Genomic DNA, 26,540 nt, shown 5'->3' on the forward strand with positions numbered 1-26,540 from the left:
TTCCTTGGTGTTCGCTATTATTTTTAAAGTTTTATGAGGTGTTTTATCGCTCAGGATTGCTCAGTTAACATAGGTATTTAATAATGGAAACCAATTTCGAGAAAGCTGACAGTCGAAACCTACCAAAAGTGGACGCAATAATGGTAGGAAATTGCATTCTAACCTCTAATATATTACAAGTAATAAGAACTTATCATTGTAAATACTCACATCAAAGTGGTCTTCACAAAAATGAGGACGTGTTTTTGGTGATATATCAGGATTACGCCTAGCAAGCTGAAACTACTTCTTGCGAATATTCAAATCCATCGGCGCAGAAAAAAACAGTTTTATTGTTCTATTAGTACATTGAGGCACTGAACAACATTTATAGGAACTCATTTTTATAATTTTCACACATATGACGTGGCACAAGTTAAATAAAACAAGAGAAAATCAAAACTATTCGAAACACCAACAAGCTCTGTATGATATTTACGCGAAATCTACGTCACTGCATGCTATGGCCGCCATATTGCTAAAAGTCGCGTTTTAGCGGCATATTTGAATATTGCATTTTCTTTTTCGATTTTTAAATAAAATAGCTAAAATAAAGACAAAATAAAGTATTCTTTTAGGGCTCCTTATAAACAAATAAATACTCTGAGATAGTTTTTAGAACTTTGTCAAATAGCCTGCCTACAAGCAAGGGTAAGTGTAATTGTAGGGCTAGTGTAATGTGAATCTAGTTTCACATTTACGTGTACATAGGAACAGTCGACCCAAGTATATTGCAATCCTTCTGTTGGGTTGGGCCCTCCGATCATTAGGGGCCCGAATTTAAAAAAGGCCAACTTCCCCTTTAAAAGTGTGATCCACGGAAGTACCAGATTCCGGGACCTGGCACTTAACTTGTGCGATCCACAGTCGGTCAGCCTAAAGGAGCTTTTTTTTTACACCCGTCCCGTCCCGTTACAGACTGCTTGTAAAGTTGTAATAAAGCACAAACAGGTAATTATTCTATATCCGCAGTCCAGACCCTCCCGTCTTTACCTAATATCTAAAGTGAAGGATAGATTTAGGTAAAATAAAAAGTAAGAAAAATTGAAGATGTATTTAGCTGGTAAATATTAAGAGCGATATTAACTTACAATTTATTTAAGATGCAGGTTAATTAGTGGTGAAGGGTAGAAATAGGCAAAATAAATAAAAAATGTTATAATTAAAATTTGCCGTTAAACTGTTCAGCAGTTTGGCAATGGAAAAATACTGTAATTAGATATAAGTTTTTCTGAATAAATAAATAAAATAAAATAAATAAAAAAAATCTTTATGTAGTATAAGGGCCACCCAGTGCCTCCATATGATAACCCTTTAATACCAAACAAAAATTGTCTCACACATGAACAAATTTACCTCCTTTACTTCGCGCAGTCGAATAGAAAACATCATATTTTAAATTTCTTTTAATATCTTATATGTTACACAAAATATAAACCATACCATTATCCCACAAAATATAACTAAAGTAAAAATAATAAGCATTATATCTATATATAACTATAATAAAAATTTAAAATGATAACAACAAATAAGTCTTTCAATGTGAATGAAACAGTAAAAATTAGTGATAAACTTAATTTGCTGATTTAAAAGTAATCTTGATTTGTATCTCGGGCCTTTAAAATTTTAAAACAAGTATACAATATAAAACATTTGTGATTTGATCTTCACGCTGCTTCATGTACTCATTAAATGCTTCTTCTTGCACATAGGTATGTTTTGCATGTATGTATTTTAGTGATACTGTATATAAATAGCCTTACTGTAAATAAATGTGGCTGATTTCATATTAGTTAAATGTGCCTAAGTTAAAGATTCAGTAAATTATCCTTCAATGGTAAAATAGATGCTTTTATGATTAGGGAAACATATATCCGCTTACAGTAATTAAAATAAACAAGGCATGTTGCTATTGCACATTTTATAAGGCACACACATTATTACATAGATTAAGTAATGACTTAAAACAAGAAGGGTCCAAAGTAGGATAGTTAGAAATAATTCTAAACGACCTGATACCTATATCCCTCCACCATAAACTTAGTCTAGACATTGATAGTTTTTGGAATATAAGTAGAATCTCGAACAACTCTCATTGTGGTAAATTACTTCGCAGATACTCCTGCATAACAATCACTCAGAAAAATGCTCGTGAGATAGTCCCCATCTCAATTATTATAAAATTATGCACTAACTTATTTAACAGTAACCTATATATTCTAAAAAAACAATCATAACTTATTTACAAAATCTCAGTATTAAACCTTATATAAAATATTAATAGAAAAAAATTTCATCTTCATTATCTATTAAGTAGGGTTACTTAATAGATAATGAAGATGAAATTTTTGACAAGATTGAATAAGGCTATAAAATTAAATATTCCATCAAGAATAGCTTCTCAATTGTGAATTGGCTAAGTCTGTGGAGTGTGATATTTGATGTAATTTATGCACATATAGGTCATACATTGAAATTTTCTTACAATAAAACCATTATAAATGAACCGCAGCCCGTGATGGACTGTGTTATGAATTTTATTGTCTATGGTGTGCGGGTCGAGCATGCGCGATGTACTCTGACAACTGATTGATAGATAAATCTCTTTGTTGCACCAGAAGAGTAAAACATACAAAACAGAGAGAGATGGTACAAAGGTGGACTTACCGCTAATGTAATCTCTTCCAGTCAACCTTTTGGTGAAAGGAAACTAAACAGGGCAAACAACAACTGCAGGGTTAACTAAGTGATTTTTTTTTACAGAGATAAATAGAAGATGTCAAAGGCCATTCTTTCTTTTCGTAAAGGTTCCTACGAATTTACAATTTTTTTCTACATACATGTCTTTGAAAATTTGTGTTATATTATCGTTAACGAATAGAAACGCGCGAACAATTTATTGTTCTATTTATGATCTTCATCATCGCCGTCCGCGACCTGAGCTATGACGTGCTTGACGATCTGATCTATGGTGTGCGTGTCCAGCATGCGCGCGATGTTCTTGTCCTCGACAGCGTACAGGAAGAGATGCTTGGTGTTCTCTCGCAGGCACTGCACGCGTGTCCACTTCTTGCGGTCAGCTGCGCGCGCGCCGCAGCTTACTATCACCTTCTCTAGGACCTGCAATACGGATTTTATTATTCTATAGAATATACTAATATAAGGTAAAACTATATTCATGTTTTTTAATGAAAAAACAGATGTCATAATTTTTTTTTCTGCTAAAGATGCACGTTATTCTTTTTAGTTTGCCCTTGCGCTTTGGAAACGGAAGTAGATTTGATAACATTATTAAAAAAAACAACTTAATGAATTATACACTGTAGCCATTTTGAAAATAAATCTATTACTATTTTACAACTATTTACTGTCGAAAGCAGAGAAACTTGACCCGTATGATATAGGATGGTATGAACGAACAGGTGCCATGGATCTCTGCAGGCGACAGAAAACTACGTCTAAAAGGCTATAGGTAATAGCACTACCAAGCATTACATCGTAACTAATAGAATATGCATAATGTTAATAGATGGAGGGATTCTCTCATCTCTGCGCTTTCCCAGTTGCACCCACAACCTTAGTGCTTCGGTGGTTTCCTATTTTTTCCACTTTGTCCGGTCTGCGGCGTCTTCAGTTTTCCGGCCATTGGCACGCATATCATCGTAGCTATGAGGGTGTTTGATATTTATTTATTTACTTCTATTACCAAATTGAGCTAGTCAAAATTTCGAATACTTATCATTGACAAATAGTAGTTTGACTTAAAACAATACAGCATTGAAGTACGCAATACAAGTCCAATGTTGCCATTGGATGTAATTGCTGACTGACTGAAAAATAAATTTTGAAAAACCCTCATTGAATAACAATTTTCTGCCATACTTTTTTAAATGTATGGCAATAAAAGCATTAAATATTATACCAACCTCATCAACAGATTTTTCAGGCCAACCGAAGATTTCCAAGGTGTCCATGTCAATGAGGCGAGTCAATAAAACTCCCAAATTTTCCACCAAATCCTCTTCAGACATCAAGGGGCTCTCTTTTTCCTATAAGAAAAAAAAACATGTGAAACTCCGCTTAAAAGCCGAATACATAATCCGTTATCTCATTTCTATTGTTCCCAACATCAACGGTCCCGATCGAATCGAGTCTTTTAGGCATGAAAGTCATTCGAGGGGAAGGATTTTCGGCAATGTGTTACCAACCTGTCACATATACCCCCCCAATTTTTTGTTGCCCCAATGTATGTAATTTGGAAGAGACCATACTCGTACTTTTATTATTATAATTATATTATTCTTTTACGAACATATTTGGTCATTGCCTTATATATAATGAATTCATATGCTTAATGTGAAACACAGCCTCAATATTATTTGACTATTAGTTCTGTGTAAGGAATAAGAATGTAAATACATACCGGCAGTACTTCGTTCTCATCTTGCGACTGTACGCCGCCGTAGAGCACACCCTTATCGCTGTAGTTCTCTATGATGCGCTCCGACTCCGCGTCCATCACGTTCAGAATCGACTCCAGTTCGGATTTCTTCACGCGTTCGATGCCCGGGTTCACACCCTGCCGATTAATGATGCATGGTTTAATAAGAAATGACAATAAAATAATCGGTTGACTGGAAGAGATCCCTTCATGGGATAAGTCCGCCATTGCAAGTGATTTGTTTCTTTTATAACTATGTACTATTTTCTTTATATTTTGTAATTTTATTTGTGTAAATTTCTATGCAATAACATACATACATATGGTCACGTCTATATCCCTTGTGGGGTAGACAGAACCAACAGTCTTGAAAAGACTGATAGGCCACGCTCAGCTATTTGGCTTAATGATAGAATTGAAATTCAAATAGCGACAGGTTGCTAGCCCATCGCCTAAAAAAGAATCCCGAGTTTTTTTACGACATCCATGGGAAGGAGATTGAGTGGTTCTATTCTTATTGTATTGGTGCCGGGAACCACACCAAACAAATATAACAAAACAGAAAAAAGGAAAACTTCACATCAACAACACTTTCAAAGTGAAGTAACAGCGTTTTGGGGTTGAATTACGGGAAAGACCATGATGAGTTATTGCCCAGGGTCACGAGGTTCAAACGTTAGTCGATACATCTGTTAGGTCCTTACATGTGACGGAGACGCTAGTTGATAATGAAGAATTGAAGTCTATTGTGGAACCGGATCTATCGCAAACCACGTCCAAGTTATCTTCAGGCTTTGGTGTTAGTGATAAAACTATTTGAATCCACTTGAAGCAAATTGGGAAGAGAAACTTGAAAGGTTACCTCACGAATTGAGTGAAACAAACCGGCAAACGCGTGTCGTCTGCTGCGTTACATTACTTTACCGGTACAATAATGAAGGGTTTTTAAATCAAATCATTAGCTGTGATGAAAAGAGTATTCTCTACGATTGAAACGAAACGAAAAATTGACCCACAAAAAGTTACTTTGGTGGACTAGTGCCAGTGTCGTCCATTACAGTTTTCTCAAATCTGGCCATTGACAATTACGACAGACGTCTATTATCAGCAATTGCAAACTATGATGGTAAAGCTAGCTGGTACTCAACCGAGGTTGGTCAATTGCTCCACGCCACTGCTACTTCACGACAACGCTAGACCACACACTGCACAACAGACGGCTACCAAATTAGAGGAGCTTCAATTAGAATGTATTAAGACATCTACCGTACTCCCTAGACTTTGCTCCAAAATATAACCATTTTTTTTTTAATTTGGAAAACTTCTTCCAAAGGAAAAAAATCAACTCTGATAGGGCAGTCCAAACTACCTTAAATGATTTTATTGATTTCCGTCCAAATGGTTTTTTTTTGTAAAGGGATCAATGAACTACCTAAGAGATGGCAAAAGTGCACAGATAATGGTTCTTACTTTGATTAAATAAAAATATTATACTAGCTTTTACCCGCGACTTCGTCCTAATTAGGTAGTTTTTTGGATAGTAGGGGGAGTATGAAAAAAATAACTGAGCTATACTTTTTGAACGTATGTTTGAATTGTGCCGAGATGGGATGAGCCATACTAAGTTTGATTGTTATATTGTTACTGTAATACATTTTTAGAAGAACATAGTTTACTGAAATCCTTTTTTATATGCAACGTTTTTTTGATTTTCCAGCCTTGACCAAAACGTAATGATTTTGTAGGTTTGAGACTCGTGAGCACGCCACATATAAATGTCCATGGGAAAAACAGTTATTTTCTAAATTTACACCTGTAACTTTCAGCGTTTGTCCCTGAGATTGGGAATACGTTGTTGTTGAATGGGAAAGCGATCGGCCCACCTGAATTTTCCCGTTGAAATGAGTCATTTTTCCGCGGTAAAAAGTAGTGATTAAGTAACAGACAGAGTTTCTTTCGCATTTATAATAAGTATTAGTATGGATTAAAAGATATTCGACTTTTTGTTCCTCCTATAACCAAACGCCAATTTCATTATGTAGAGACCTAATACATATTTACATGACTCACTAATTTCAGGATCATACATACCCATTTCTAGACATTCGGATTGTTGGACCTAGGGTTCCTTTCCTTAGGAGAAACTTAAGACTCTTTCAAAAAGTAGGTGAATGTACTAGTAGATCACTGCGGAACAGTTATAAGTTGTCGATCCCAGCGCATCGGCTGGTTAAGGTAGGGAAATAATTTCTGATTAATTGTATAAGATTTTTATAATAAATTACCAAAAAGTGTTCTTGAAATGAATGATAGAAAATTCAAAAAGTACATTAAAGATGAGCTTTGTAGGAAAGCCTATTACAGGATGGAGGGTTATATTAATGATAAACATGTGAGCGTGGTCTCACCAGCACTTGCCGCACGTGAGTCAGGTGCTGGCGGAAGATGTCGGGGTGCAGCTTGCGCACGTGCCGCAGCAGTTGCTCCCCGCGGATGTAGCTAGTTGGTACAGGAGCGTGTCTCACCAGCACTTGCCGCACGTGAGTCAGGTGCTGGCGGAAGATGTCGGGGTGCAGCTTGCGCACGTGCCGCAGCAGTTGCTCCCCGCGGATGTAGCTAGTTGGTACAGGAGCGTGTCTCACCAGCACTTGCCGCACGTGAGTCAGGTGCTGGCGGAAGATGTCGGGGTGCAGCTTGCGCACGTGCCGCAGCAGTTGCTCCCCGCGGATGTAGCTAGTTGGTACAGGAGCGTGTCTCACCAGCACTTGCCGCACGTGAGTCAGGTGCTGGCGGAAGATGTCGGGGTGCAGCTTGCGCACGTGCCGCAGCAGTTGCTCCCCGCGGATGTAGCTAGTTGGTACAGGAGCGTGTCTCACCAGCACTTGCCGCACGTGAGTCAGGTGCTGGCGGAAGATGTCGGGGTGCAGCTTGCGCACGTGCCGCAGCAGTTGCTCCCCGCGGATGTAGCTAGTTGGTACAGGAGCGTGTCTCACCAGCACTTGCCGCACGTGAGTCAGGTGCTGGCGGAAGATGTCGGGGTGCAGCTTGCGCACGTGCCGCAGCAGTTGCTCCCCGCGGATGTAGCTAGTTGGTACAGGAGCGTGTCTCACCAGCACTTGCCGCACGTGAGTCAGGTGCTGGCGGAAGATGTCGGGGTGCAGCTTGCGCACGTGCCGCAGCAGTTGCTCCCCGCGGATGTAGCTAGTTGGTACAGGAGCGTGTCTCACCAGCACTTGCCGCACGTGAGTCAGGTGCTGGCGGAAGATGTCGGGGTGCAGCTTGCGCACGTGCCGCAGCAGTTGCTCCCCGCGGATGTAGCTAGTTGGTACAGGAGCGTGTCTCACCAGCACTTGCCGCACGTGAGTCAGGTGCTGGCGGAAGATGTCGGGGTGCAGCTTGCGCACGTGCCGCAGCAGTTGCTCCCCGCGGATGTAGCTAGTTGGTACAGGAGCGTGTCTCACCAGCACTTGCCGCACGTGAGTCAGGTGCTGGCGGAAGATGTCGGGGTGCAGCTTGCGCACGTGCCGCAGCAGTTGCTCCCCGCGGATGTAGCTAGTTGGTACAGGAGCGTGTCTCACCAGCACTTGCCGCACGTGAGTCAGGTGCTGGCGGAAGATGTCGGGGTGCAGCTTGCGCACGTGCCGCAGCAGTTGCTCCCCGCGGATGTAGCTAGTTGGTACAGGAGCGTGTCTCACCAGCACTTGCCGCACGTGAGTCAGGTGCTGGCGGAAGATGTCGGGGTGCAGCTTGCGCACGTGCCGCAGCAGTTGCTCCCCGCGGATGTAGCTAGTTGGTACAGGAGCGTGTCTCACCAGCACTTGCCGCACGTGAGTCAGGTGCTGGCGGAAGATGTCGGGGTGCAGCTTGCGCACGTGCCGCAGCAGTTGCTCCCCGCGGATGTAGCTAGTTGGTACAGGAGCGTGTCTCACCAGCACTTGCCGCACGTGAGTCAGGTGCTGGCGGAAGATGTCGGGGTGCAGCTTGCGCACGTGCCGCAGCAGTTGCTCCCCGCGGATGTAGCTAGTTGGTACAGGAGCGTGTCTCACCAGCACTTGCCGCACGTGAGTCAGGTGCTGGCGGAAGATGTCGGGGTGCAGCTTGCGCACGTGCCGCAGCAGTTGCTCCCCGCGGATGTAGCTAGTTGGTACAGGAGCGTGTCTCACCAGCACTTGCCGCACGTGAGTCAGGTGCTGGCGGAAGATGTCGGGGTGCAGCTTGCGCACGTGCCGCAGCAGTTGCTCCCCGCGGATGTAGCTAGTTGGTACAGGAGCGTGTCTCACCAGCACTTGCCGCACGTGAGTCAGGTGCTGGCGGAAGATGTCGGGGTGCAGCTTGCGCACGTGCCGCAGCAGTTGCTCCCCGCGGATGTAGCTAGTTGGTACAGGAGCGTGTCTCACCAGCACTTGCCGCACGTGAGTCAGGTGCTGGCGGAAGATGTCGGGGTGCAGCTTGCGCACGTGCCGCAGCAGTTGCTCCCCGCGGATGTAGCTAGTTGGTACAGGAGCGTGTCTCACCAGCACTTGCCGCACGTGAGTCAGGTGCTGGCGGAAGATGTCGGGGTGCAGCTTGCGCACGTGCCGCAGCAGTTGCTCCCCGCGGATGTAGGCGCGCGCGCACACGCAGTACATGCAGCGGCGCGGGCGGTCGAGGCGGTGCGTGCTCACGTGGCGGCGCATCGTCACCTCGCTGTGGAACGCCTTGCCGCACACCTCGCACGCGAACTCTGACAGAAAGAGAAGAAATTCCTGTCTTTATATGTCCCGAATTTCATTTATATGACAGAGCCACGTTCAGCTATTTGGCTTAATGATAGAATTGAGATTCAAATAGACACAGGTTGCTAGCCCATCGCCTAAAAAAGACTCTTAGGATTCTTGTTTGTTTGTAAGCCTATCCTTTAGTCGCCTTTTATGTCATACATGGGAAAGAGATGGAGTGGTCCTATTCTTTTTGTATTGGTGCCGGGAACCACACGGCACCAATACAAAATTTGTATAACATCCACAACCTCGTAGGGCTAGAATTAAAGGTAGCTATAGAATATACATTTATATTTTTTAATGAAAGTACCGTAACAAATTCTAAAACTTATAATCAAACGATAAAAGTTATCCACCTAGTCTTGCGAGTTTTTGCAAGTAACCCTGATGTTTAAACATAGAACGCCAATACTCACGTCTCTTCTCTAAATGAAGTTTCAAATGTGCTTCAAGGCTTCGTTCATCAGCAAACACTTTATTCGCGAGAGAGCAGTCTTCAAACGAGCACATCAACTTGTTAAGTCCTTTATGTTCACGTAAGTGAACAAGTAATCTGTAAAAGAAAATAGTTATGTATAAATAACACCGTTATATATAAATAACATTATTCTTCTCTACATATTGAAGACCTCTCTGAAAGATTGACACTGAAAATTTATTGGGTCATAGATACACTTTACACTTCAATAAAATAAGCTCGACTATAACTTACTTATCTATACTAATATTATAAAGCTGAAGAGTTTGTTTGTTTGAACGCGCTAATCTCAGAAACTTCTGGTTCGAATTGAAAAATTATTTTTGTGTTGAATAGACCATTTATCGAAGAAGGCCTTAAGCTATAACATAGCGCTGCTGCAACTATTAGGAAAAAAAATATTCATCCATGAGGGTTTCAATGATGCCCAAAATAACTATTCCACGCGGACGAAGTCGCGGGCACAGCTAGTATATTATATTCTGTAGACCAAGCAATTATTTGTAAAATAAAAAGTAAATATTGCAAATAGAACGAGTTCCAGAGTATTCTCGCGTGGAAAAGCTAACCGCATAACCACTTTACGCAGCGATTGAACAAAGGCAAAGGTGACATATCGCAGCTATTTGTTAACAGTGTCTTCACGGAGGCGCCGTGTCCTATTACTAACTTGACTTTGGAGGAGAATGTCTGCTGGCACTGGGTACAGGCGTTGCCCTTGTGTTTCTCCAAGTGGCGGCGCAGCTGCGAGCGTTGGATGTAAGAGACGCCGCACAGGTCACACTTGTACGGCTTTTCGGTCACGTGCGTCAAGATGTGACGGCGAAGCACCTCTGCCGTGAACGTACTGTATCCACACTGAAATCATTCACATATATTTTTACTTTTTGATCCACACTAAAAATTGAGATAAACTTTTGGAGGTTTTGAAATCCAAGACAATCAGAAAAAATATATATTATTTTATCTTGCCCTGGCATAGATTTGAAAGTGTTGGGGCAAACACTGCTGCGCTACAGAAATTGGTAAATAATCTTGTATATAAAATTCTAGTGTCACGATGTTCGTTCCCGTACTCCTCCGAAACGGCTTGACCGATTCTCATAATTTTTTGAGCATACTGAGTAGATCTGAGAATCGACCGACATCTATTAAGGGTTATCCACCCTTAATATTTTTTTAACTACTAGAAACTACTTAAAAATTATTTATATGGCAAAACAACGTTTGCCAGGACAGCTAGTATATTTCTAATATTCTACTCTTCATTATATTCATATAGTAACTTACCAGAAAAATAGCCCATGTCAGCGTAAAAATAATCATGTATTTATTAACAAATCATAATATGAAATTATTGAATACTTATTATACCAAAAAAAAAGTATGATATTTGGCCAAAGAGGAAAAATCAAAATGTAGTGTAATAACTGTCTTTCCTATTTTTAATATTTTTAGTTTTTTTAAGTACAAAGTGAATGAAAAGTTGTATATTAAAGTTTTTATTTCTTACACAAACTTAAATAATGTAATTAAATTTTAAGATTGAAAATTTAGGCAAAATGTATTTTAACCAGCTATTTAGGTAAATATACATACAAAAAATCACGCATTCTTCCCAGAGGGGTAGGTATAGGAGACTACATCTTTCCACTTGCCACGATCTCAGCATACTTCCTTCGATCTCAGCATACTTCCTTCGCTTCATCCACATTCATAATTATGAACGTCAAGATGGCGGAGCCACCTCGCAAAACACAAATATTGTCGAACCAGCCCTTAGTACCTAGTTTGTACCTGTTGGTACCTATATCAAAAAAGTTTGTACCTCAAAGAATTCAAAGATCTTATCGCAATAATCGTTTTTTAAAGCAGTTTTTTAAGAAAATAATTAACAAAAAGACAAAATGACAGAAGTGCCTGTAAATAATTATAGCAAAATGTATTAAACAAAAACTTTACTTCAAAATAGTTCTAGGCATTTAGGATTTAGTATAATAAATTATATTTATTAATTATTTAAAAGCACAATGCTAATGTTATATTATTTAAACGAGTTGTATATAACTAAATATATCTAAATATTGTCATAGAGTTCGAGCTGCTTCACATTTGGTGAATCAAAGATGATGCTTTACCAACATCACTTTGAGGGCAATGTTATATTAAGTGTCCAGGGCTTTGTATGCTTTTTGGGTGTTATGTGTCTGAAGACTGCATGTGTACAACTTAATTAAAGAATGAAGTTACCACATCACATATATGTGACTTCTCTCCATGGATCTCCAGATGTTTGGTGATTGCTGCTCGCGAGCTCGTGTTCTTACCACAATGTTCACATGTAAATATTTGTGGATCTGAAAAATTTACATATCTACATATAATTAAGTCCTTATCCCTTACAAGTTAGACAGAGCCAGGAGTCTCAAAGAGACTAAAATACCATATTTAGTGCCATATATAGATTTGACCAAGCCAGGTTTCTAGCCCAATAGCTATACATATATAGGCCAATTTACACTATTTAAATAACATTATCCTTAAAATATTAAAAAAAAGGCTTTTCAATAAGAACAATATTAGGTCCTATCATGTGAAATTGGCGTTTAGTATAGGAGGACAAAAAGTGGAATATTTTTCATATAATATATTTATTTCATCGCTTTGGAAGCGGTAGTAGTTATAATTAGATTTAAGTGATGTGACGTCAATAAGTGATACCTTGTATAGGTCGCGCGGTGGTTAAAGAACGCTCGGAAAAAATAGTGGGGGCAAACGGCGCATGTGTACATTCGCGCTCAAAAATGCTAAGGGAAATGTTTTTTTTTATTTATTTAATACTAGCTGTTGTCCCGCAACTTCGCCCGCGTGATTTTCCAAAAAAAAGTAGCCTATGTTTTAACTCGGTTATTTAACTATGTATATCCATATCTTATAATATACTTATAATGTTAGTATGGATTTTGTGCCTTATAAATACTTATAATCCCTACTTATATTATAAATGCGAAAATGTGTATGTGTGTATGCATGTTCAGTTTTCACACTTAACCTGACCTGGCTGAACCAATTTTGATGAAATTTGACATAGTTATATTCAACCGTGGACGGACATAGGGTAGGGGCGACTTGTACTGTTTGAGAATTGATATATTATTTTAAGTTGTCGCGTACAAATACGATAAAACAATTTGTGCGCAACAGTACCCAAGAGACACGGGACGCGCGAACTCAACGCGGGAAGTAAAGAGTGACTAATCCACCAATACGTGTCGCCGTCGGCGCACACCCGCCCCCCCTCTCTCCTCGTCCCACCTAATAGACCTAAAAATTGATCACTGCGCATGCCCCTTCTACTTTTGCCGAGCGTTCTTAAACCACCGCGCGACCTATATCCAATTTTGAAAATAAATCTATTCTATTCTATTCATCAAAGTACATTATCTTTGCACTTTTGCCATCTCATAGGTAGTTCATTGATCCCTTTACTGAAGAACCATTTGGACGGGAATTAATAAAATCTTTTAAGGCACTTTGGACTGCCCTACCAGAGTTGATTTTTTCCTTTGGAAGATTAAAAAATAAATGGTAATCTTTTGGAGCAAAGCCTGGGGAGTACAGTGTATGTCTTAGACATTCCAATTGAAGCTCCTCTAATTTGGTAGCCGTCTGTTATGCAAGATGTGGTCTAGCATGGTCATGAAGCAGCAGTGGTGAGAAGCGATTAACCTGCCTCGGTTGTGAACCAGCTAGCTATTTCATCATAGTTGAATAAACTGTAATTAATAACACCAGCACTATTCACCAAATGCTTACAAGTAACTTTTTTTAGGGTAATTTTCCCTTGGGCAACATTGGCCAAGGTTCAGTCATTGCGATGAGAGTTTCCGATTATCAAAGAGAATACACTTTTCATCACAGCTAATGATTTGATTTAAAAATCTCTAATTATTGTGCAGGTTAAGTAATGTAACATGCAGCATTCATAACAGCATTAGACACGCGTTTGCCGGTTTGCTTTATCAATTCTTGAGGTAACCTTTCAAGTTTCTTTATCTTACCAATTTGCTTCAACTGGAGTAAAATAGTTTTATCACTAACACCGAAGCCTGAAGCTTACTCAGACGTGGTTTACGATGGTTATGCTTCCACAATAGCCTTCAATTCTTCATTATCAACTAGGGTCTTTGGCCGCACAAGGGGCTTGTTCTGCAGGTCGAAATTTCCAGAACAAAATCGTGGAACCTAAAACGCAGTGTTTTCTTTTGCGACACAACCGCTAGTCACATCTTTTACCTTTCGAGCCGTTTCCGCAGCACTGTTGTCACGGTGGAAACTCTACTTGTAAATAATGCAATAAAACTTGAAAGTTTTCCATTTTGTAAACTGAGTGACGCAAACAGACAAATCAGAAGAAATACAAGTGAATGATTGCTAAGGAATAACAAAAATATAAATAAATAGCTGTATAAAATTGAAATTCCTAACCAAAAAGAAGAAATTTGTGATTAATTGGCCAGTAAAACAAAACGCCAATTTCATAAGCATTAGGACCCAATAATAATAGTTATAGATCTGCGCCTATATTTCTTTATGCTTTATGGGGAAACAGAGCCAGTATTCTTGAAAACTGACAGTGCTTGCTGACCTCTGCAATCTTGTTATCTTTTGGATCATGGCAGCTGAATATGCTTAGAGATAGACATTCTTATTGTCCAACAAGATTATAATACTTTCACTTACCCACATGAATGTTTTGCCAGTGCCTTATTAACTTCGAAAAATTCTTTGTATTATAGGGGCACTGTTTGCAAGGGTAATTCTGTCGTAGAATGTGTTGAAAACGTAAGTGAACTTGTAGATTGTCCTTCCTAGTGAAAGAGGCATCGCAGATCTGTTGACATAAAAGCAAATGTGTAAAGAAAAATAGCAAATAAATTAAATTTAAATAACAGATTTTTGATACTTACTTCACATGGATAAACTGTTTGTCCAAATCCATCACATCCAGTTTGCGCCATGTGGCGTTTTACATGGGAATATCTAACGAAAGTCTTTCCACAATGCTGACATGCATACTCTTTCTTTTCATGAGCACTTTGTACATGTTTGTCCAGAAGTGTATGAGTAGGACATCGAACTTTACATACTGGGCAAGGCAGAGCATCAGCCAATTTTGAATGTTCATTCTGATAATGAAGCCGCAAGCTCTCTCTGAACTTAAACCTCTTGTTGCACTGTTTACAGCTATGAGCAATCTACATTGCAAACAAAATACATAGATTTAGGTAAAATTGCTTAAATTAGCCTACTAGAAAACTACTATCAACAATTTTTTTTTAAACTGATAAAATTGTTTTATTTATACATTTACATTTTATACAAAAACAATGATCAACCAATTGTAATTGCTTGCTTGCTCCTTTTAAAATTAAAAGAGCTCTTAGTTTGAATGGAAAATTGTAATCACAATTTGTGTAGTAAATTGAGAAAGGTAAATGAACAAAACACTACTTACTTTAACAACCTTCCCTAGGTGTTGCTTTGAAATATTTTTGCATTTCTTCCTATGTATAATGAATGTCTTTTCGTTATTAAACTCACGACTACAGATATCACAAATACCTCTATATGCTTCCTTTTCAAATTTTATTCTTATTTTGCCAGGCTTTGGCAATACATTATAATGCTTGTTTTTTGAACCCTTGGGCCGTCCCAAGCCTTTCTTTTTTGGTGGCATTTTGTTTCGAATATATAGTTTTCAATCTACTTAGAAATATGTCTAATGATTTACTCCTTTTAACAGTTTTAAGACAAGAAGTTAACTGGGTCGAATTTTGATATTTGCTTCAAACAGGCGCTGCTTGCTTTCTTTTTCCTTCGCGTCATCATCATTCATTTTCATAGACTTTAATTCACAGACTACAGATAGGACAGGAACCGTTTTGTTTCAGACCCGTTGGGTTAGGACTAGAGAAAATATTACTTATATTATTTTTTATTTATATATTCAAATATATATACATAATAGCTAAGACTAATATATTAGTATAAAAAATAAAAATATTGTTTGTTATACATGAGAAGTGAACAGCGCCATCTATCATACGCTTGCATAGTTATAATGATTTTAATGGCGTCTTTAAAATTAAAATGGAGGCTGCTACAAAATGATTTATGGATGATAAATAGGCTATTTGACTGTATTAAAAATATACATTTCTTTTATGTCATCAGTCTTAATACTATTTTTTTGGAGCGATTTGTAATAACGCGAGATAAAAATATTGCATTATTTAAACAAAATCCGTCTCAGAAAATTAGGTTTTTATATGCAGCTGTCACGTGACTAAAAACGAACGTGATTGGCTATTTCTATTATGACGTCAATTATCCATAAACAGACTGTCGATCGTACCGTTCCTTAGTGTTCGCTATTATTTTTCAAGATTTTATAAGTGTTTGATCGCTCAGGATTACTCAGATAACATAGGTATTTAATAATGGAAACCAATTCCGCGAAAGCTGACAGTCGAAACCTACCAAAAGTGGACGCAATAATGGTTGGAAGAAGAAATCTGGATTGTCTTCTTCAAAGACAATCCAGATTTCTATGCTGCCGAACTGAAGAATGTGAAAACATTAATGTAAGTATATCTTGGTAACCACTGATCTTAGATCATGATCTGAAACCACTTCTTGCGAATATTCAAATCCATCGGCATAGAAAAAAACAGTTTCGTAGGAGATTTTATTGTTGTATTAGTGCATTGAGGCACTGCATAACATTTATAGGAACTCATTTTAATAATTTTCACACATATGACGTGGCACAAGTTAAATAAAACAAGAGAAAATCAAAACTTTTCGAAACACCAACAAGCTTTGTATGATATTTACACGAAATTTACGTCACTGCATGCCATGGCCGCCATATTGCTAAAAGTCGCGTTTTGGCGGCATATTTGAATATTTCATTTTCTTTTTCGATTTTTTAATAAAATAGCTGTAATAAAGGCAGAAAAGTTTTTTTGTAGGGCTCCTTATAGACAAATAAATACCCTAAGATAGTTTTTAGAACTTTGTCAAATAGCCTATTGAAATTGTGTCAATGTCACAACTATCACTCGTTAAATTCTAATTAAAAAAATTAAAAATAACTTTTGCAAAATAAGAGAACCGCCTCCAATTAATATCCTACTTATTTGAAGTCTATTAAAATTTATAAATAGTTGCTTGAAAACCGCGTCAAAATCGGTTCAGTGAAACGTGAGATAATTGCTGAAAAACTTTTATACATACAGGTCAAACAGAGAACTACCTTTTTTGAAGGTTAATCAGCACACCGTCCGCATGAATGATTTCGCTACTAACAATCGAGGAAATTTTTAAATTATAAATATGTATATTAAGGTTGTATAGCACAAGCAAGAAATTAAAAGAAACACACTGTCTTGTCACTTCTGAAAAAAAACTATGATTTATTTATTTAATGAACGAAACTTAGCAGTTTGAACTAATATTTTATAACTTAATAAATAGTAGGTTAAAAATAAAAGCATATTTACATAACGCGTTGGCAAATTATAGCCGTTATGTACATCCTTAGTTGGGACCGTAGGACAGGACCGGACCGGACAGAACCAATAAACAGAACCCACCATCTTGTTAAGTTGGTGTGTGTTGACATTGAGTTGACGGAATTGACAATGACAAGCGAGTAACTTTTGGCAATACATATCAAGGAGATTGAATTTATAAATTTTTTTATCTTTGATACATCTTAGAGCACCCATAGACTTAATAATAAATAATAGGTTTAAAAATGATACATTATAATTACGTCTATATCGCTTACGAGGTAGACAGATCAACAGTCTTGAAAAATCTGAAAGGCGTACTTATGAATGTTGACGTGCCCATGAAATAGCCAACCCCAGCAACCAACGTAATACATACAATCCCTTTGCAACCAACCAATGCCAATGATCACCATGGTAATTTTTGTGTGTAAACAATGGCATTTTCGTCATTTTGTCACATGTTCACATTATATGTCGCAATATTTTATTAGTTAGAAATCAAAATATTTAATTAATTATTTCACTATTGTTTTTTAAACTATGTGCCATGGAAAAAGATTTAGACCTCAATATTATAAAGGCAACGCAGACGTCGCTAGGGAAATTCGTGAAGAGACCACCTTTAAGCGAAAAACTGTTAAGGAAACCACCATTTAGATTTTTACATGATATTGTTACCACGGTTGGTATCTTAGCGTGTTTATTGATCTAAGTTCTTACTGATCTCACTTATAAATTATTTTTAATTTCAAGTCAGTATGTCGACAACGTCAGATTTTCGAGTTTTAGATGCTCAAAAGAGTAGAGTTTTGTAAAAGCTTAAAGTTTCTGTAAATATGCCTCTAGTACAGGTAGGAACGATCCCCATCTATGATACTCAGGCAGTGGTTGCTTTGGCAGGTAATAAAGGTATACTTTTTTCAACCTGAAATTCATTAAATTGTAAAGCTCAATTTTTTGATATTTTATCCGTAATAATACACAAACTCGCGTTACTCATTGCCAGACACCTACTATGGTTGCAACCCCTTGCCAGACACACCTAAACTATAATATTTTGTAACTCTACTTACGTCATTTTGTAAAATCTGAATTTAATACATATTTTTCGGGGAATTATTCAAACAACGTTTCTGTAGTAGCCAGACATTTTTGAAGGTTCTATTATCCTGCCAGACGCATTGGAGTGAGCAAAAGATGCAAGAGTGCGGAGTATGTGTAGTAACTGGAGCGAGTGGAACAGAGTGGGTATCGTTCAGCGGACGGTTATACACGCATAGTAAACGTAATATTAATTTGTGCTCGTAAAATAAATTTGATCCAATTTTAATAGTGCTATCATGAGTGACGAAAAAGAAGACGGAGTTTGCTTTGTCTGTAAAAAAAGTAGTGTAGATCTTATAATATTTTACGAGGAGACTTTCAAAAAATATCAGTCCACTTTAAAATTACGAAAAATACATAACCTCAAATATAAAGAGATTATTTTATAAAATTAACTTCATATAACTTAAAAATAATATGAATTAATTGTTTCGTTTTTTCACAGTATTAATATTTTGTTATACAGGGTGACATTTAAAACAACTGCATCCTTTTAAACATACACTACACCCATGTTTCTGAGCTGTTTGAGCCTATTTTTATTTAAATTAAACGTCATCATTTTCACATTTAAAAAACCCTCAAAAACTACGTCATACGCTTTATTAAAGACTATTATACTTTATTAAATACTACAAAAAAAAATTAAATCTAAACATGTAAATAAATGTCTGAAAAATTAATTATTTTTCTAGTATCAAGATCAAGTTGGTAAAATACAGAGTTGTCGAGATCGCTCAGCTAAATGAATTGTATCGTTGACCTCTGAATCTTACGCGTCGCTTTTCCGCCGCCCGGGTTAGGATCGTGGATTTTGATACTTTTATTTTTTTTCGTACTTTCTGAAATATGAATCGATATTTTTCTTTTAACGTTTTTAAATATCCTTTAGATGAGTACACTTAACAGTTAAATTTATGCAGTTTAATTAAAAGTCACCCTGTATAATTCTTAATGAACATTGTTTTCAAAATTTTGTATGTAATGCTTTTATTTAATAATTTTTTTTTTGATAAATTAGAGAAAGAGACCGCAAAATAAACGACAGCTGATGCGCAATGAAACGTCGCAAGAAACCGAACGCTCAGTCCCACTCGCTCCAGTTGCTACATATACTCCGCACTCTTGCATCTTTTGCTCACTCCAATGCGTCTGGCAGGATAATAGAACATTCAAAAATGTTTGGCTACTACAGAAACATTGTTTGAATAATTCCCCAAAAAATATGTATTAAATTCAGATTTTACAAAATGACGTAAGTAGAGTTACAAAATATTATAGTTTAGGGGTGTCTGGCAAGGGGTTGCAACCATAGTAGGTGTCTGGCAATGAGTAACGCGAGTTTGTGTATTATTAATGATAAAATATCAAAAAATTGAGCTTTACAAAATAAATGAATTTCAGGTTGAAAAAAGTATACATTTATTACCTGCTAACTGCCAAAGCAACCACTGCCTGAGTATCATAGGTGGGGATCGTTCCTACCTGTACTAGAGGCATATTTAAGAAACTTTCAGCTTTTACAAAATTAGGTATGTCTGGCGTTCACGGGCTCTTGGACTATAAATAAATGAACAGATTCGAAAAAGAAATCGATCAATGTCATTTCACTCTATTTTGCTTACTCAGAAAAGAGTCACCCAAAATATTCTTATTTTAATAAACTTGCCGCAGCTCCGCCCGCGTTGAACTAAAATGTCCTCTTTCCATAATAATTTTTGGCCTATATTTGACCTCGTCTAAATAAACATATTAATACGAAATTTCGTTAAAATCTGACCAGAGTTGTGAAAGCATAACAGACAAGTAGACAGATTTTTGTATGTGTTATTTTGGCATATAAGGATTTTTTTTATAGACGAATGAACTACATTACCTACTAGGTATATAAAGAAACTAAAATTTATTACAGGTCCTGAAATCTACTGGGTTCTTTAAAGGTTTGTTTGAACCTGAGGAATTAATATCGGATAATGTTAAAGACAGAGATAGCAAAATATTGTTTCTCAGCAAAGTTATATCAGTCGTAGGTAAGGTAATCTAATCTACATAAGTATCTAATCTTATACTACCTACTTTATATAATAATATTTTAATTTAAGTTTAATTCCGTGGAGGATGGGATGCTACCTGACGTGTGTCCATACTTTGGCACAGTCTCATCTTCCACAGACTTTTGAGATCGTATGTACCTAACACAGCAATATTCGCGGAACACATCAAGCGGCGCAAATTCAGTGGTCTCGATAAACGCTACTTGTTTGTGCCGTTTGTGAAAACGCTAGGACCGTGGGGGCGGTTGCTTTAGAAATCTTCAGATTTGTCAGTTAGGTTTCAAGAGTCTCTAGAGTACTCGTGACTAAAATGCTGGCCTGTATTTTGCCCAAAATAAGTGTTGCAATTCAGAGGGGCAATGCGGCCAGTATTTTGGGCTAGCTCTCAGATTTTGAAGATCGTTTGACCTATGCGTATAGGTATTTTTAATATTTAAGAATACGTTAAACGATCTATGATCTCGTATATTTATAATTATTATATTAAGTACCTATTTTAATTTAATTAGATTTATAATAGGTAAGTCATATTTTCAGTACCTACTTAATATTTTCATAGTTTACATTATTCTGTAGGTATTGTTATTGTGAATAACAAGAAAATATATCTAACTAGCTTTTGCCCGCGGCTTCACCCGCGCAAATGTATTTTAGATTATAAGGATACGCCATAAAATTTCACCCATTTTTTAATCCCGTATCGTGTGGGACTGTTTTAAGTTTATTTTTGATTTAAATTCATATGGCTTCTCCCGTCTTGTCCCGTCTCTTCTCGTTCTGTTCCGTCCCGTCCCAACCTGTTGTGTCCCGTCCTGCCCCTTCCAGTCCTATCCTGTTCCATCCCATCCTATTTAGTGCCATCCTGCTTTCCGCAACTGATACGTATTCTTTACTAACCAATATTTAAGACTTCTCGCACTTCGACACCCATCAAAAAACGAAGATTCATACACACTTCCAATTTTTCGCCCTTGAGATGCAGTTTTCAAAATTGAATGTTTTAATGATTGTTTCATACTAACCAAAATTTAATTCTAAAATTTTATGTGCCCAACGTTAAAATTGACGAAATTTCATAACTTGCAACCCCTATTTCACCCCCTTAGGAATAGAATTTCCAAAAATCCTTTCTTAGTGGATCCCTCCTAATTAAAATCTACCTTCCTGCCAAATTTCATCTTTTTTGGCTCAGTTTCGAGATTTCGTGATTCCTAAGTGAGTGTTTTTCGCTTTTATATATATATATATTTATAAATATATAAATATATATATATATATTAATAATACTACTAATATATAAATATATATATATATATTATATATTAGGGACATATTTATAAATCACATACACATACATTACATACTAGTTGTCGCCCGCAACTCCGTTTGCGTGTTATTAGAAATACTAAGGTAAAGAGTATTAAATTTACTTTTACAAATTTCCGTACCTACATATTACACAGTAGCTGGTCCCTTTGGCTTCCACATCACATGATCCAGATCTTCCATTTTTTTCGCCAAAATAAAATGCTTTTCAGGGTGAATAACTTTTGTTAAGACGTCTTTTCCATAATTCGGTTGATTTAGCTGGTCTATAATGGTTCGACATCAGCTATTCCAGATTTCAAAATAAATTATACCCTTTATGTTGGCCAGGCATAAGAGCGATACAACAAAAAAAATTCTTTCAAATCCGTTCAGTAATTCCGGAGATTAGCGTGTAAAAACAAACTTTCTTTTCAAAAGCATACTCGGTTTCTATTTCTTTATTATATTTTTTTTTTAAATATACTCAATGTGCAGACAATTTGTTTTATGTTTTATTATGTTTATTTATAATCTACTATTTTGTTTAAATTGCATCATTGAAATCGTAAGGCGCATTAGCGGATATTCTCATTATGATATAAATTTTTAACAACTGAAACATCAGCAAAGCAGTAAAACATGTAGGTATTTTAATTCGATATTACAGGTTTTGCTACGGGAAAATCACTAACAATAAAACCATCAAAAATTGTTGCTGGACAAGAAGCAGATAAAACGAATGAATTACTACAAGCGTTAGCTTTAGCCTTAGAAAAGAAGATATCTTCAGACGAAGCTGTAAGACAGTACAAGGAAAATGGAAATGTTCAACAGGTACCAACAGAAAAAAAAATTAAAGAATCCGCAAAATCTGTTAGAGAAAAGGAAAAGAAAGTATTAGATTCAAAAAAATTAACGTCAAGAAGTAATGAAAAACTTACTGCTAATAAAAAAGACTCGGAGCGCAAGAACAACACTAATGCAAAAAATATCAGTGATGGCAAGTCTACCACAAAAACAAACCAAAAGGAAAACATTAAAAAGGAATCACCAACAAAAACGAACTCGCAACAAAATAAAAACACAACAAAGGAAGTAGCAGAGAAAAAAGGTACGCAGTTAGAAAATACAGATAAAAATTTCAAAGATAAAGCTTTATCTAAATATTCGATCGACAACAACATAAAAGATTTAAATTCTGGTCTTCTAGGAGAAATTGTATTTAAAAATAATGAACTTTCTGAAACTACTGACGGTCGAGAAATAAAGCTTCCATCTACAGTTGAAAATCAGTTAAATTCATCTCTATCAACAAAAGATTTCATGGAAGTTGAATGTAAGCAACCTGAAATTGGTGAAACTGCAGAAAACCATACTAATAATAATGAAAAATTACAAAACAGCAATATTTCAGATGATCTAAATCCAGCAGTTGATATTTTAGATAGCAGCTTGAAAAATAGTGTAGAGAAAAACGAGGACACAAAATATTCGTCGAAAAATGACATTGACCATTATGCCGAATATAATCTTCATCAGAATGATAAGAATACAAATGATACAGTAAAAGATATAACCAACGAAGTAGAAGAAGTTCCGAAAACTCCTGAAAAATCTGACAAAATATTAAAAACTAGACCTCAGAGTGTGCGTCCTTCCTCGTCAAGACCAGGAGCGCCAAGGCTACGAGACAAACATGACAATATAATAACAGAAAATGAAAATCTGATTGTAGGTAAAGTTAATATTATAGTCGAACATGCAGCACTTGAAGAGGTAATATTAAATACATATACATACATACATACATATAATCACGTCTATATCCCTTGCGGGGTAGACAGAGCCAACAGTCCTGAGCGGACTGATAGGCCACGTTCAGCTATTTGGCTTTAAGATAGAATTGAGATTCGAATAGTGACAAGTTGCTAGCCTATCGCCTAAAAAAAGAATCTCAAGTTTGTAAGCCTATCCCTTAGTCGCCTTTTACGACATCCATGGGAAAGAGATGGAGTGGTCCTATTCTTTTTTGTATTGGTGCCGGGAACCACACGGCACTGCCGGGAACCACACGGCACACGGCACACGGTAATATTAAATTTATACATTTAAGTAGGAACCCACTTATTTAAATATCCATGTGAAATATTTATAAAAATTTGTTTATAGGAAGAAGATTCAAGTCTAATAATAATAGAACCAGAAAAAGTATCACTGCCGATACAAGACGATCAAGAACAATTTCAGTTATCAACTAAGCCACATGGTCATTTGGTCCACCAAATATTAGATTCCCAAAAAGAATTTTCAAAAGTTGCTGGTAAAACTGAAATAGTAAGTATTGGTTGATATAGCAGGTAGTTGAATTATGGACTAAACAGTAAAACTGTGATTGTGTATTCATTTAATACACAATTCCTACCTTCTTCTTATTCTTCAAGAAAAAAGATAACGTTCTTAAAAAATTGGATACCTATTTAAAAGATCGCTACAAAATTGGGCAGAATGAGGAATGAAAAATACCCATATACCTACCTACATATATACATGTATACAGTCACGTCTATATCCCTTGCTGCGTAGACAGAGGCTTTGTCTACGCCGCAAGGGATATAAGGCTACGGCTCTGTCACAGAGCCAAGTCGTGACACACACTGAACTGCCACAATCAGCTGTATGGCTAAATGAGGTATTTCAAATAGTGACAGGTTCCTAGCTTATCGCCTTCAAGAATCCCAAGTTTATAAGCCTTCCCCTTAGTCGCCTACCTACCTGATAGCATTAAATAAAAAACTGCAATTCTGTACGAAGTGTTTCATTTTAAGATTTGAAAATAAAAATAAATAACTAGAAACCTTTATTATACCAAATTATAATTGTACTTACTAGCTGATGCAAGCAAAGCAAAAGTAATTTCTAGTTTAAAAAAAATGGTAAGGGTAGACGTCCCTTATCACTAAGGGGTATGAAAAATGGATGTCGGCCGGTTCTCAGACCTACTTAATATGCTCACAAAATTTCATGAGAATTAGTCAAGCCGTTTCGGGACAAACATTGTGACACGAGAATTTTATGTTTAAGATGATCTTTGATGATAATATTGCACCCATCGCGCGGGAGTCCGACTGGCACTACTACTGGCACTGAGTCACGGGACTGGTTGAAATGAAGAGTCCAGTCCAGTCCAATAACATCGACGAGTAGACAGGCACAAAGTCACGATGTTTCATATTCATATTACGTTACAGGAATGGGAATTCGGTGCTCAAAAAGCAAGAGAAGCAGTAAATAAAGAAATAGAGGAATTGAGATACAACTTTCAAGGTTTATCACGAGTCGCCAACCCGTTGGGTAAGATATTGGACCATATTCAGGAAGATGTTGAAGTAATGCGGCAAGAGTTGCAGCAGTGGACACAGACATACGATGAAGCTTCGAAAGAACTATTAAAACAAAAGACGTACGTTAACATTATTTAATATCTATTCCAATCAAACTAAATCTACTTAAGTCACAGAAAACACGTAGGTACAAATTTACCTATGACAATATTCTTATCTAACGAGACGTCGCGGAGGTTAAAATGCGAGCTAATGAAGTCAAAACTGATAATGCATTAGACCGTAAACTTGACAAAATGAAAAACGAAAAGTCGGAAGAGGCACCCCGGCCTCCGGTGGTCAAACGGTTTTAAGGCCTAAAATGCGCAAGTAATAATAATAAATATAGGCTCAAATCCCACCTCGGCCATGTTTGATTGTTAACCGATGCCCTGACAATGAGGAAAAAAATCGTAAGAAAACCTACTTATACACATTTAGGCAACTGAATGTGTGGTTTCCTTGCAAAGTTTATGGAGTTCAGATGGGAGTCGCTATGTGTAAAAACCTTACCCAATCCCTGATATGGTCGTAAATGCGCACCCCGGGCTTTTCTCCAGAAAGGTGAGTGAGGTGAAACCGGGACTACCGCTGATATTAAAGCTATTAAGGTGCGAAATAATATATTTCTGCTCAGTCAGCAATTTTATCCTTGTTACTATCCCGCGATCTCTTAATTTAAGTAGATAGCTACCTACTTGTATTCCGTTTTTATCTTTCAGATTAAATGAAGGGTCTTTATTACCACTCCGCGCAAAAGGAAAGCAGCTAGAAGTGGACATTAATGAAAAATACGAGAAGATCAATGATCTCAAAGTAGCAATACACAAAAACTCTTCTAGAATTGAAAAGCTTCTAGCAAGTGGGAATGTGCAATAAGATTGTAGATTTTAGATAAGTAGTTGCTGAGTTTAGCAATATTTATAAGTTATTTTTACAATATTAATTCTTATAACTGTAATATCTGCATGAAAAATAAACCATTGCAATACAAAGTGACTTTCTGAAAAATATTTTATATAATAGCAATTACTCTAGAATTAACACTGCAATGCAAGTCTGTGTTTGTCACCTTACCTATAAATTTTTCAATTGTTTATACGGTCTATGGATCAAGGCAATGGCGATTTCTCTAAGATGGCGCGTATGGCGCCGCCATACCATAATTTTTAAGCATTAAATAAAATGAAAAAATATCGTATTCTTACAACCTATGTAGACCTAGGTACAATAATTGCATTTTTCAAGCGCTGCGGTTTTCTATCTCGAACGCAACTCGCGATTGCCACCGCGTTCGGTCAGCACCGAACGCGGCCGTGGCGAGCGATGCGCTTCTGCCAGCGCATGCGTAGTCCATACAAAGTCATTCGCCGCGCTGCCCGCGCCCCGC

At 37.2% G+C, this 26,540-nt stretch overlaps 2 protein-coding genes across 7 annotated transcripts; one reads left to right on the plus strand and one right to left on the minus strand.

The window, feature by feature from the left end:
* Positions 1-1,427: 1,427 nt before the first annotated feature.
* Positions 1,428-26,467, minus strand: LOC106129335 (zinc finger protein Xfin). 2 transcript variants are annotated; one of them, XM_060949289.1, is made up of 11 exons: positions 26,359-26,467; positions 15,240-15,691; positions 14,692-14,979; positions 14,465-14,615; positions 11,972-12,078; positions 10,392-10,579; positions 9,660-9,796; positions 6,892-9,206; positions 4,466-4,621; positions 3,969-4,091; positions 1,428-3,162 (listed from the first exon to the last, which is right to left on the minus strand). In XM_060949289.1, exons 2-11 carry the CDS (start codon positions 15,459-15,461, stop codon positions 2,947-2,949), a joined length of 3,903 nt encoding a protein of 1,300 aa, XP_060805272.1. In that variant the 5' UTR covers positions 15,462-15,691; positions 26,359-26,467; the 3' UTR covers positions 1,428-2,946. The 2 variants fall into 2 exon arrangements, with proteins under 2 accessions (XP_060805272.1, XP_060805271.1); XM_060949288.1 differs by lacking the exon at positions 26,359-26,467 and adding an exon at positions 17,290-17,397.
* On the plus strand, positions 15,145-26,153 carry LOC106129345 (TRAF3-interacting protein 1). Of its 5 annotated transcripts, none has more exons than XM_060949291.1 (6): positions 15,145-15,215; positions 20,321-20,438; positions 22,438-23,546; positions 23,940-24,104; positions 25,019-25,230; positions 25,873-26,153. In XM_060949291.1, the coding sequence occupies exons 1-6, from the start codon at positions 15,174-15,176 to the stop codon at positions 26,027-26,029; spliced, it is 1,803 nt and encodes a 600-aa protein (XP_060805274.1). In that variant the 5' UTR covers positions 15,145-15,173; the 3' UTR covers positions 26,030-26,153. The 5 variants fall into 5 exon arrangements, with proteins under 5 accessions (XP_060805274.1, XP_060805273.1, XP_060805277.1 ...); XM_060949290.1 differs by lacking the exon at positions 15,145-15,215 and adding an exon at positions 17,738-17,986 and having other exon boundaries at positions 25,873-26,152; XM_060949294.1 differs by lacking the exon at positions 15,145-15,215 and adding an exon at positions 17,738-17,986 and having other exon boundaries at positions 25,019-25,121; positions 25,873-25,918.
* Positions 26,468-26,540: the final 73 nt, after the last annotated feature.

Source organism: Amyelois transitella, chromosome 18 (assembly GCF_032362555.1).
Source record: "Amyelois transitella isolate CPQ chromosome 18, ilAmyTran1.1, whole genome shotgun sequence".
Taxonomy (NCBI): Eukaryota; Metazoa; Arthropoda; class Insecta; order Lepidoptera; family Pyralidae; genus Amyelois; species Amyelois transitella.

What these genes read in the sequence shown, in the direction of transcription:
- LOC106129335 (XM_060949289.1), bottom strand. Translation starts at nt 15,461, where the DNA reads ATGCCACCAAAAAAGAAAGGCTTGGGACGGCCCAAGGGTTCAAAAAAC. An exon ending in ACCTAGGGAAGGTTGTTAAA is followed by an intron (nt 14,980 to 15,239) that starts GTAAGTAGTGTT and finishes TTTGCAATGTAG; the next exon opens with ATTGCTCATAGCTGTAAACA. An exon ending in AGTCACATATATGTGATGTG is followed by an intron (nt 10,580 to 11,971) that starts GTAACTTCATTC and finishes GAATGATTTCAG; the next exon opens with TGTGGATACAGTACGTTCAC.
- LOC106129345 (XM_060949290.1), top strand. Translation starts at nt 17,852, where the DNA reads ATGGAAAAAGATTTAGACCTCAATATTATAAAGGCAACGCAGACGTCG. An exon ending in AACATGCAGCACTTGAAGAG is followed by an intron (nt 23,547 to 23,939) that starts GTAATATTAAAT and finishes ATTTGTTTATAG; the next exon opens with GAAGAAGATTCAAGTCTAAT. An exon ending in TTGCTGGTAAAACTGAAATA is followed by an intron (nt 24,105 to 25,018) that starts GTAAGTATTGGT and finishes ATTACGTTACAG; the next exon opens with GAATGGGAATTCGGTGCTCA.